General features: G+C 42.4%; 1 protein-coding gene across 6 annotated transcripts in view; it reads right to left on the bottom strand.

Annotated features, from left to right (window-relative positions):
- RGL1 (ral guanine nucleotide dissociation stimulator like 1) overlaps positions 1 to 12,516 on the bottom strand; it is a 150,392-nt gene that overhangs the window by 24,760 nt on the left and 113,116 nt on the right. For all 6 annotated transcript variants that reach the window (XM_034779671.1, XM_034779665.1, XM_034779668.1 and 3 more), the window contains 4 exons: positions 11,624 to 11,748; positions 10,449 to 10,664; positions 5,002 to 5,105; positions 3,578 to 3,662 (listed from right to left, as the gene is read on the bottom strand). In XM_034779671.1, the coding sequence (XP_034635562.1) occupies positions 3,578 to 3,662; positions 5,002 to 5,105; positions 10,449 to 10,664; positions 11,624 to 11,748 (530 nt within the window). The remainder of the gene's footprint in view (positions 1 to 3,577; positions 3,663 to 5,001; positions 5,106 to 10,448; positions 10,665 to 11,623; positions 11,749 to 12,516) is intronic.

Raw genomic sequence — 12,516 nt, 5'->3', positions numbered from 1 at the left:
GAGTAATACAACACCTATTTTATAGTTGGGGAAAACAAGGAGTTTAAGTGACTTGCCCAGGGTCATATAACAGTAAGTTGCAGAGACAGAAATGGAACCTAGAAGCCTGGACTCCCATAAGACCATAAGAATGGCTATATTGGGTCAGACCAGAGGCCATCTAGCCCAGTATCCTGACTTCCGACAATGCCCGGTGCCCCAGAGGGAATGAACAGAACAGGTAATCATCAAGTGATCCATCCACTGTCGTCCATTCCCAGCTTCTGGCAAACAGAGGCTAGGGACACCATATCCATCCTGGCTAATAGCCATTGATGGACCTATCCTCCATGAATTTATCTAGTTCTTTTTTGAACTCCGCTATATTCTTGGCCTTCACAACATCCTCTGGCAAAGAGTTCCACAGGTTGACTGTACGTTGTGTGAAGAAATACTTCCTTTTGTTTGTTTTAAACCTGCTGCCTATTAATTTCATTTGGTGACCTCTAGAACTTGTGTTATGAGGAGGAGAAAATAACACTTCCTTATTTACTTTCTCTATAGCAGTCATGATTTTATAGACCTTTATCATATCCCCCCTTAGTCATCTCTTTTCCAAACTGAAAAGTCCGAATCTTATTAATCCCTTCTCATATGGAAGGTGTTCCATACTCCTAATCATTTTTGTTGCCCTTTTCTGAACCTTTTCCAATTCCAATACAGTATATCTTTTTTGAGATGGGGCAACCACATCTGCACACAGTAGTCAAGATATGGGCATACCATGGATTTATATAGAGGCGATATGATATTTTCTGCCTTATTATCTATCCCTTTCTTAATGATTTCCAACATTCTGTTAGCTTTTTTGACTGCTGCTGGACATTGAGTGGATGTTTTCAGAGAACTATCCACAATGACGCCAAGATCTCTCTCCTTGGTGGTAACAGCTAATTTAGATCCCCATCATTTTTGTTGTGGTTATGTTTTCCAATGTGCATTACTTTGCCTTGATCAATACTGAATTTCATCTGCCATTTTGTTGCCTAGTCACCCAGTTTTGTGAGATCCATTTGTAGCTCTTCACAGTCTGCTTTGGACGTAACTATCTTGAGTAGTTTTGTATCATCTGCAAATTTTATCACTTTCTGTTTACCCCTTTTTCTAGATCATTTATGAATATGTTGAATAGGACTGGTCCCAGAACAGAACCCTGGGGAACACCACTATTTACCTCTCTCCATTCTGAAAACTGACCATTTATTCCTATCCTTTGTTTCCTATCTTCTAACTAGTTACCAATCCATGAGAGGACCTTCCCTCTTATCCTATGACAGCTTATTTTGCTTAAGAGCCTTGAGTGAGGGACCTTGTCAACGGCTTTCTGAAAATCTAAGTATACTATATCCACTGAATCCCCCTTGTCCACATGCTTGTTGACCCCCTCAAAGAATTCTAGTAGATTGGTGAGGCATGATTTCCCTTTACAAAAACCATGTTGATTCTTCCCTAACAAATTATGTTAATCTATGTGTCTGATAATTCTGTTCTTTACTATATTTTCAATCAATTTGCCTGGTACTGAAGTCACGCTTATTGGCCTGTAATTGCTGGGATCATCTCTGGAGCCCTTTTTAAAAATTGGTGTCACATTAGCTATCCTCTAGTCATTTGGTACAGAAGCTGATTTAAATAAGTTCCAAACCACAGAAGAATTACTCATGCACATGGTGCAGAAGGCTTGTAGTACTCTAGATTTTAGAGATGGAAAGACCTCTTGGTTCACCCACCAAGCCACTTCTGGCTTATTCCATACAGTACTGTGACAGAGTGCTGGGCAACAGCAGCTGTACTAGCACTCTGATCACTGACCACCAATTATAGCACCCCAGAATAAACCTGAGGGGTAAAGCTGTGCCTAATTGATAGGCTGGGATGGGCTGAGGAGAGCCCAAAATGCTAATGAGCTCATTAGATTAGAAAATAGAAAAGACACAGGAAGGAAATGCTGAGGGGAGCAGAGAGAGACTGGCAGGCTTTTGTAAGGCAGAGCCAGGAGAGATCTCTTGGTAGAAAATCTTTTCTGACTCCACGTTCCTTGGCTGAGTGAACTAAGGACAGTATACTTGTAAACACAATGCTGCACAGGTTTGTAACAGTGATGGGGAGAACACTAAATAAATTGCACAAAGTGTTTGAACAGAAGGTGGTCTCCAAGCAGTTTGTATTTAGAAAAGAGACAGGAGCGAGATGCTGCCCTGTCAAAACTATATTCAATTGTTTTGGTCCACTCCAGCTTTAGATGTCTCAAGTGATAGGTCTACTACAACTTCCTTGGGGAGACTATTCAAGGATGTGGCAATCCTCACAATTAGGAAAGAGAGACTTCCAGGCTTCATCTGAAGCTAGTCTTCGGGTTGTCACAAGTTGAACAAAGTTAAATAAAACAGCTGGGCGAGATCATCATAAGCTCATTTCATTGCCTTCAGAATGGTTTGCAGAATAAGTTCTGGCAGGAGCCAATAGGTCTGTTCTCGGGAATGTTTAACATTTAGTTAATTGAACTGGTCTGGATAGATAAGGACTCCTCTCAATATTTATTACTACTTCACCTGCTGTAAAACATTTTGATAAATGGCTCATAAGTAGCTACTGCCCACCAAGTTTGAATAAAATCACCCACCATCACTGAGCCTTTGCCCAAAATTCAGTGCTGGACATTATAATGCTGAGGTGAATTATAAATTCTAGACAGACTAGATATAGACCAGATAGAAACAGACTGAATTAGACAGAGCTCAGAGAAATCTAATTGAACCTTCCCTTAGTTTCTAAAAGGTTCATACCAACATGCTTCACTACCAGTATTTCTCATTTTCAGTGGCCTCGGAACTTTTGGGGTTCACCCCGGTCTGATAGCAGAATTCGCATACTACTGCAACATAGACTTTTTGTGGCATTTCTGGCCACACACACAGCAGGAAGCCTGCTCCTTCCAGATTCCCAGCCCTGTTGTGTAGTTCCAAGAAGGTGGGGATAGTTTGGACAAACATCTTGGATGAAATCCTCAGCTGGAGTAAACTGGCATAACTCCCACTGCAGTCAAAGGAGCTATGACAAATTACAGCTGCTGAGAATCTGGTCTCTGTATTTTTTTATGCTCATCAGTACCGAACCTTTCTAGATGAACTTATGACTAACTGAAAGGCTATCTAGAACAGCTGTATTACTGGGAAGTACTTCTGCATCCTTTGCCGTTGTGCTATTTTGCAACTTCTTTGAGCTGCGCTCCTCAGTGAGACAACAGATATCTCAACACTTCCGCAGCACCTGTTCACCAGTAGGCAAATCCCATAATCCATCCCAGCCTTCCAGTTGTGCATGGCATCAGTGCCAGTGGAACCAATGCAATTTTGCTGTGCCAGGGGGCAGAAAGGTCACACAGGAAGCAGGCATGCACACTCCTTGCATGCCACAGAACTGTGCTCTGTAAGGCTCCCTACAATGGAGCCCGGGGGCGTGGGTTTGGGCGACTGGATAGGCGACAGGGTTCAGCACTGACACAGATCATAACTCTTGCTCTCAGCCTCATTCTCACCTTCATTAGCAGCTCTCTACTTGTCAGATAATTGTCATGGTCTGAGAAGATATCGGACAGCTCTTCGAACATCAGCATCCTGTCCCTAGGCAGAAGAGGAATTAAGTCAATTATTGATTACAAAGCACCCTAAATCAAGCCTACATCATTATTAAGCAGTTTTCCACAGTGATGAAGGACTAGACAACAATCAAACATGTAAAAGGTGGGTCAGCAAAGAGACCCATCCACTGAGGTGTTGAGCCTCCTCAACTCCTATTGCTGCTGGCTCAGCATTTTGCAAGATTGCATAACCATGAAAAGTAACCCTTTCTGTTGATGTTCTCTGTGGTAGGGTTGTATGGTGCCAAACAGGGATATGCGTGCCATCCATTGCTCCACTGCAGCCTGGGAATCCCATTGCTGCAAATCCATCCAGTATGTCCTGCATGTTGCTGACAGTCACAGTCATAACAGCCCTGCACACACAGCAGCCCCCACAGTGGATTTTCCAACTCCAAAATGGTTGCCCACTGACCGGTAGCAATCCAGCATTGCAAGTTTCCACAGTGCGATTGCTACTTGCTTCTCCACTGTCAGTGCAGCTCTCATCTTGGCAACCTTGCACTGGAGGGTTGAGGTGAGCTTGGCACACAGATCCAGGAATGTGGCCTTGAGTATCTGAAAGTTCTGCAGCCGCTGCTCATCATCCCAAGCCTGTGTTATGATGGAATCCTACCAGTCAGTGCTTGTTTCTTGGGCCCAGAAGCAGTGCTCCAGCATCGACAGCTACCCAGTGAATGCCACCAATCACCTTGATTTGGTTCTCGCTATGTCCCACAGCAATCTGTCTGCCAAGAAATCCTCATGTTCCATGCAGATTAGTTTTTTTCTTACGGCTCTGCAAATACCACAGGATTGTGCGTTCTGTGCTTGCGATGCTTATGACAGTAGTGCAGAGCTGTGCAGGCTCCATGCTTCTGTCAGAGATGGCGGACAGTGAGGAGGGCTGCATGGGTTTGTGGGATTTTTAAAAAAGGCATGAAAAGTATGAGATTTAGATAACATTATGGAATGGAAACAGTTGCATGCTGGGAAATTGACCCCTTGCTCCCAGTCACCCTTGTGTGACTCACATCTGCCCCACCATGCTTTGCTAAAACTTCCCAAAAGACAATGGATTGGATGGTGGGGGGGTTGCACTCTAGGCTACCTACCCATGGTGCACATCACCATGCATCAACCCAAGCACTCGTGGTGAGCATGCGCACTGCCAATGCAAGAAACCAAGTATGCACACTCACAAACAATATACTAATTGTGGCGGTCTTATTATTTGCATCAGCAAAAATTTGTACTATAGACCTGCCCTAAGCATAACCGTACTTTGTTTTTGTTGTGGGCCAGTCAGAGGAAAGGGGCTAAAAGGAGAGTGGGAGGATTACTTTGGAACAGACGCCCAGGTCTTCTTTAACCGGTAGATGGAGTTGGACTGTAGTGCTGAAACAATGGCCCTCAAGGAGGAAAAATTCTTCAGGATCCTACATTCCTGTAAAGGGAGGGAATAAAAAATAAAGGAGAGTTAAAGATCAATATTACAAGTGAGCTGGCGATTTCCTGTTTTTCTAATCTCACAGCTGTGGTGAATTCTTACTGCTCAATAGGCAGCTGTACAAATATAGGGCATCAAAAATGGCTCCCCTCTCCCTCCCCACCTACCAAAACCTTTATAGGTTTTGGCACTTAATCCTTGTTTTCTTCACTTTCATTTTTTTGTATAGCTTCCAGCTCTCCTAGTAAAAATACTAGTGGAGGTGGGTCTCTGAAGTCAAGCTAAAGAAAACAAACTTTATCCTATTAACAAGCACTTTATAATTACTTTCTCCCCCTGCTGGGGAAAGTTGGGGCCTGCCTATTTGCAAGTTGAATTTAAAATGATGAACCTTGCCAAACTAAATGACAATTTAAAAATACACACAAAAGATCAACATATTCAGGCATGTACGTTGTTTAAGGTAAGAGCCCTCAAACCTCTCCATGGAGGGAGCACATCTGAATAGAGAGACTGGCTCAAAGACATCTCCCTCCCATTTGTAATCACACAACATCTTTGTGGCAATTATAACAGAGGCTTATATGGAAGGAAGGAGGAGGTGGAAAAAGAACAAGCATCCTGTGACTAACCCGCTCTCCGAAGAACTCATGAAAGTGTGTCCACAGCCCAGCAGTTCATGCATGCACATGCAAATACCACCTGCTCTGCTAGTCTCTAATATTAACATTAAAAGTCACATTTTTAAATGCAGCCTCTAACGTTACTCACATGTTTATGAGCATGAGCTATGCACAACATTAGATGCTGTTTAAGAATTTATCTTATAATGTTAATATTAGAGAGTAGCAGAGCATACGGTGATGGCATTTGGGCTAGGTTTGTACTAAGGTTGGTATCAAAAGACTGTAGTTGGGGCCAAAGGCATTATTCAAAAGTTCAGGGTCAGACCTGATGATACCAAAAGCTCGAAAGCTATTCTTGTAAGATTTCTGGCACCTTGTGCCAAAATCTCACAAAACAGCTTTCTAACAAGATCTTTGGCAACAGTAGAAAACAGGCTTCTTCTTGGTTTGGGCTCAGCTCAGAATCCAAACCATAGGGGATGGTTTGGATCCAGAAATCTGATCCTGAAACACTCTGCTCCCCAAACATGAAAGAGGTTGGGAAAGTAGGTGCCAGTGTGGGCCCATCTTTACTTTACAGCTTCCACTGGATTTAAGAAAAACATCAGGACTCCCATTATATATCCATGTTTTCAGATGTTCATTTTATTCACTACAGGCTAAACTTTAGCCAACATTTTTCTGCTTCAGGGTTTTTTTTGCTTTGCCTCTTTTTAAGTGACACATACATAAAACAATCAGAAGCTTTCCTGTACCTGAAATACTCAAAAATAACCTTGATTTTAAAAAGGAATTTTAATAGGCAATTAGTGATTCCTTTTTTATTTTTAAAGAAAATATTTAATGTAGAAAATTGGCCGTTCTTGCTCAGTAATTTTAGATCCAAGGTGGAGTCTGAAGGGCTGGCAGTTAGAAAAACATATCTTGACTTTTAAACATATCAAATTGGCTCTGAAGATCATTGACAGACAATAAGCATGGAACCCCACACTGCCTTATTTACAGAGCAGGCCCAGCTCCAGCTTTTTCGCCTCCCCAACCGGCGAAGCGGGGAAAAAAAAAAGATAAAGCCAATTGGCGGCACTTCGGCGGCAGCTCAATCGCGCCGCTTCATTCTTCGGCAGTGGGTCCCTCGCTCCCTCTCTTCCTCTTCGGCGGCAGCTCAAAGAGGAGGAGAGGGACTAAGGGACCCGCCACCGAATTCCCGGACGTGCCGCCCCTTTCCATTGGCCGCCCCAAGCACCTGCTTCCTTCGCTGGTGCCTGGAGCTGGCCCTGTTACAGTCATTTTTTTAGTGACTAATTTCAGTTTAATGGGCAGATTCTCAAGCACAGGCAAAACATTCATTTGTGCATGCAACATAAGCAATTCCATTTGGAAGTATGGAACTATATGTGTAGCTAGCTATTCTGCCCATGCAATTATTTGACTGAGTGTGCACATGCATTCTTCATGGGTTCAACTAGGGCTGCAGTATTTAATTTTGTGTGTGAATTTAGGACTGCTGAAAGATGCTAGATTGACAGTCCTGGAAGCTGAAGGTCAAAGATCAGATACTACGTGGGCAGTGACAGTCCAGACTTCCCCTGCCACTCCCGCTACCCTCTCAATAGGCATCCCCTGTCCTTGAGGGACCACCCCTAGGAATGAGAAGGTAGTTTAATCTCCATTCAATCTTCGCCTCTTAAACTTCCAAACAAGGGTATCCATTAATACCTTGGATGATGGTTTTTGTGATTGACACCTGTGTACCAGAAAACAAGACTGACACCATCTAAGCCATTTCACACTGGCCTTCAAAGAAACATCAGATGATAACAGAAGTTGGTCACCTACTGATTTAGGCTGAATTAGAACTGCCAATGTAGAGGTGAAAGACTCTACTTCCCATAATAATACCTAGTCCTTAATGTGCCCTTTTCATCAGTCAAGCTCAAAGTGCTTTACAAAGGAGGGATCATTAGCCCCATTTTACAGGTGGGGAAACGGAGGGATAGAAAGTTGAAGCAACATGCCTAGAGTCAGCCAGCAGAGTTCCCTGAGCCATCCATTCCCACCTGTCTAGGTGCCAATACTAACAATTTTGCTTCTAGAGGCATAAAAACAAATCAAGACTGAAAAACTCAATATTTGTCCTGATTTTTTAAGTATTGCTTATTTTGTATCTCTTTAATGTGCGTTAGATTTATTTTTAAAGGAACACTGAAGCATTAAAACAAAACTATCTCAGTGCCAGCAGCCCAGCCCTCATGAGCACAGTTCATGAAGCATCCAACAAATAGAAGATAGAATCTAAAACATTAGGAAGCCAGGGTTGCTGAAGGAACTCAGACAAAATGATATCATGCAAACAAGTGAGAAACATATGGAATCAATTACTAGGGAAAGCAACTGAAGCAAAGAGTAAAAAGGAGTTCTAGAGATACCTGGGGTATGGAGAAAAAGCAGGGAATAGGATTAAGGTGAAGCAAAGAAAGGGCAGACATCTTGAACCAGACGGCCTTTCCTAACATTTCTTCTGTTCTTTTGAGTAAATCTGTAACTACAAACTAGGGACCATGCCCAATGGACAAAGTAAATGATTCCATAAGCAAATATATTGCAGTGTCAAGGGTTATTCAAAACAACAATACTATGAGCAAAAACTTAATTTTTCTGCATTTTCCCCAAAATACTTTTACTATTATTATTATAAATTTTGTGTCTGATCATTTATCTAAATCTTACCATTTACTTTACTTTGAAATAAGTTGTGTTTAAGTAAGAAAATATCTAGTTTAGTGATCTCGTGTTTTAAATTCTAGTTTTATGGGATTTATAAATGGAGAAGGAAAGAAATTACAATTACCTGTTGAAGACGAAGACGAATTATTTCTAAGGGATTTTGTTTTTCTGGTAGCCGATACATAGAATCTCACTTGCATTCGATTCCTTCAAAATAGTTTCCATTTGCTCAGAAACCCAGTTTCCCATTTGGAACAGGAGAAACACAAACTGGGATTAAAGCAAAGGGCACAGGAAGCACCTTTTACTGTTTTACTCATATTTCTTTGCCTACCCCTTGAATGTTGTGTCCAGTTCTGTTAGCCACATCTCATAAAAGGATACAGTAGAACTAGAAAAGGTTCAGAGAAGTGCAAGCAATGGCTTCCATACAAGGAGAGACTAAAAAGATTAGTGCTGTTCAGATTAGAGAAGTGAGACGGGGGTAGGGGGGGTGTCTATAAAATGATGAATGGTATAGAAAAAGTGAATAGAGAATTGTTATTTGCCCTTTCACACAATACAAAAAACAGGGGTTACCTGATGAAATTAACAGCCAGCAGGTTTAAAACAAACAAGCAAAAGTACTTTTCCCACATAACACACAGTTAACCTGTGGAACTCATTGCCATGGGATGTTGTGATACTGAAAACTATAAGTGGGTTGAAAAAAGAACTGGATAAATTCATGGAAAATAGGTCCATCAATGGCTATTAGCCAAGATGGTCAGGGATGCAACCCCATGTTCAGGGCAACCCTAAACCTCTGACTGCCAGAAGCTGGGATGAGAAGACAGGGTTGGATGACTCCAACTGCCCTGTTTTGAAGTTCTGGTACTGGCCATTGTCAGAGACAGGATACTGGGCTAGACAGACCATTGTTCTGATCCAGCATGGCCATTCTTATGTTCTTATGATATTTAAAGATTGTCCCTGAATCATCTCACACAGTTTACTCAGAAGTCATGAAGCATCAAGAGGGATGCAATCATTCCTGGATAGCTGATAAATGAGTATTAATAAATTTAGGCCTTGGGAGTCCACTAGTCTATTAATAACACAGAGTGCTACCATGTGGAAAGGTCCTCGCTTGGAATCAAGGTCGGTTTCTCACCCCTACTCTGCACCCTCATGGCACCAAGGACTAAGAAAGAATGCTGCAGAATCATTGCACTGAGTCCGTCAAAGGGAGAACACCTATCACTCTCCATTGACCCCTCTGACTGATCGAGGCTCTAGAGGGAGCTTCATCCAGACCCTGCCTGCCCTAAATTATGGTGCAGGCTATCAGCAGTGTGGAGGCCTTTTATAAAAGGTGTGAAGAGGAGTAAAAGGGCAGAAAAATTAGAGGATACTGGAGAACTCCCCTCTCAAAACAACAGATGGGACAAACTTTCAAATAAGGATGCAACAGGGGGACACACAAAAATGATGCATGCATCCTCTGCACTCATTAACATTTGACTGTGTGTAAGCAAAACACATACCTGAGTGAGCAAATGGGCTGTAGATGCAACCACCCAGTCTATGTGAGGTTTTGTGGGCACCATCAATGACCTTATTACATTCCTGTTACACTTTCCTTGGGAAATATGGCCTAATGCATCTAACTTTAAGAGGACTTCGACAGAATTCCACTTCCTTCAAGAAGATTAGTCATTTTTCTTTCCTAGGGAAGATGAATTGTTTGACTTTGCAAACCTCTCTCACCATAATAATAGCACTGACACAGCACTTCCTACCTTCGAAGCACATGTATCATCCACTCATTAACACTCGCAACGCTGTGATAAGGCAGCATTAACAACCCCATTTTCAGGATGGGGAAATGCAGGATCTTGCTCAAGGCCACCAAGGGAGTCAGTGTGAAAAATAACCTGTGGACAAAGCACATGACCCCCCCACCTCCCAAATCACCATTAATTGAAACAGGACAGAACGAATGCTTTACATGTGCAATATGAATCCATTTCTCAATGATCTTGGCTCTCTGCTGTGTTTTGAGGTCCTTGCCCTTCAGGATGGTGCTGACGACACATTTGGTAACTGTGTTGAACTGAGAGATGGTGGCTCTGATGGTGGGTGCCAAGTGTTTGTTTTCTTTCTTATCCCTCCGAGACCAGATGCACCCCAAGCAATGGTGGGGCACCACTTTCTTAAAGAGCTTCTAGAACAAGAAAGGGGTTTGTAAATCGACAGGGCTCTCTGAGATTCCTATTGTTAATATGTAGAAATACATCTTTTTACAGTATGCTGGATCTAAAACTGAGAGTATATTAACAGATAAATGCTCATTTTCTCTGATATGAATATTTACTCTGCTCCATATATACTTGAGGACAAAAAGGAAATGCATAATGGTCAGCTAAAAAGTACTTAGAACATTTAGCTTGTTTGAGCTAATGGACGGCTGCACAGGGCTGATTCTTGGGGAGGAGAAGCCGGGCAGTCGCTCTGGATGCCGTCTTCCAGGGGGTGCTGTACCACTGTCACATTCAGCTGGGTTCCCTCCCACCCCCACACTGATTGACCAGCCTTCTTTTCTTTGGTTCACTGAATGACTGTGTGTGTGTGTGTTTGGGATAGGGGTTAAATGTTTTCCACCCTGGCTGGCAAAAAGCTAACGGGCGGGGGAGGTGAGGGGAGAAAGCGTGTCTTGTGTACACACATATCACATATACAGTATGAGTATATCTATTTATGTACACACACACCTTTATCTACATATCAAAAGATACCAATACTATCCACAAGAACAGACTAGTATGAGCATAGTAATTATAGATGTCTATGTAAGAGTGAGATATAGTCACAACCGGTATCAGATATTAAACATATACTATGCTATCCTTGATCTTTGCAAAAAGGCCATGAACTAGCAATATATATTGACACACACACACACAATTTTAAAAACCCTTGGCTGAATGAAACAATCCAACTGGCTGAAATAGGATCAGGTAACCTAAAAGAGTTCTGTGTTGCTGCCCTGATAAGGCTAGCAGCTTTTTGGAACACTACATTTGTATTGGTTAACATGAGTTAAAAGAAAGATTAAAATAACAACACGAAGTACCCTAGCATTTTCCCCAGTAGCTTTCCCCCCTAAATGTACACAGTACTTACTGCATCCATGTATGTTAATTGCTCTGCCACAAGGTCTTCTGGGAAAAAAGAGAACTCTTCTGGCCCACCAGTCTCCATTTCCTCTTCCTCATCAAGGCTGAAACTGAAGGTGTTATGGAACCCATCTGTCCAGCATGGAAAATATAATATTACTTGGTAACATACACATGCTAAACAGTTAATTAAAGCCATTGTTTATTATTACCATTATTTATCTGTATTATAGTGGAGCCTACAGATCCTAACTGATGTCAGGGCTCTCTCATGCTAGGCATTGTAGTGAGACACATAATGGAATAGAGTCCTTCCTCTGAAGAATTTACAACCAACACAGACAAGACTTGCAGGTATAAAAATTTCTCCCTCCTATAGCAGAACCTCATTAATCCACCCTTTGATAGTCAATATGCTTTATAACCTAAAAAAAATTGAACTATCAAAGGGCCAGATAGTGTCCCACATTCAGTGCATAGGGGACCCTTTGCATTCAGATTTAGACTCTCCTGTATGGAAGGGGGGGGGGGGTGTTAGACATTTCCTTGGTAGTATACTCTCCTGCCTGGGGTCCTATAGAAGTCCTGGTGTGGCTCGAGCTGGGGAGAAGAGAGAGTAACCCAATATGGTTCTTCCTGCTCTGCAAAGTTGATGCTGAGTCTCCATGGCAAGATACTCCTTTACAGACTCCACGGGAGCAGCATTACTTGGGAGTGGGGAAATAGAGCTGGTGCAGAGGCACATGGCTCTGACAGCCTGTGGCTCCCCCAAGATGCACAAAGATCCTAGAGGACCCTCCAGGTTTGGGGGGGAAACCATGGTTTAGTCCATCAGGGAAAACTTTCCCCACCACTCAAAGATTAGGGAGGATCTCACCTAAAGGATCGATGAAGATACTT

This window comes from Trachemys scripta, chromosome 8 (assembly GCF_013100865.1).
Source record: "Trachemys scripta elegans isolate TJP31775 chromosome 8, CAS_Tse_1.0, whole genome shotgun sequence".
Taxonomy (NCBI): domain Eukaryota; kingdom Metazoa; phylum Chordata; order Testudines; family Emydidae; genus Trachemys; species Trachemys scripta.
This window is presented reverse-complemented; position numbering and strand designations above follow the sequence as displayed.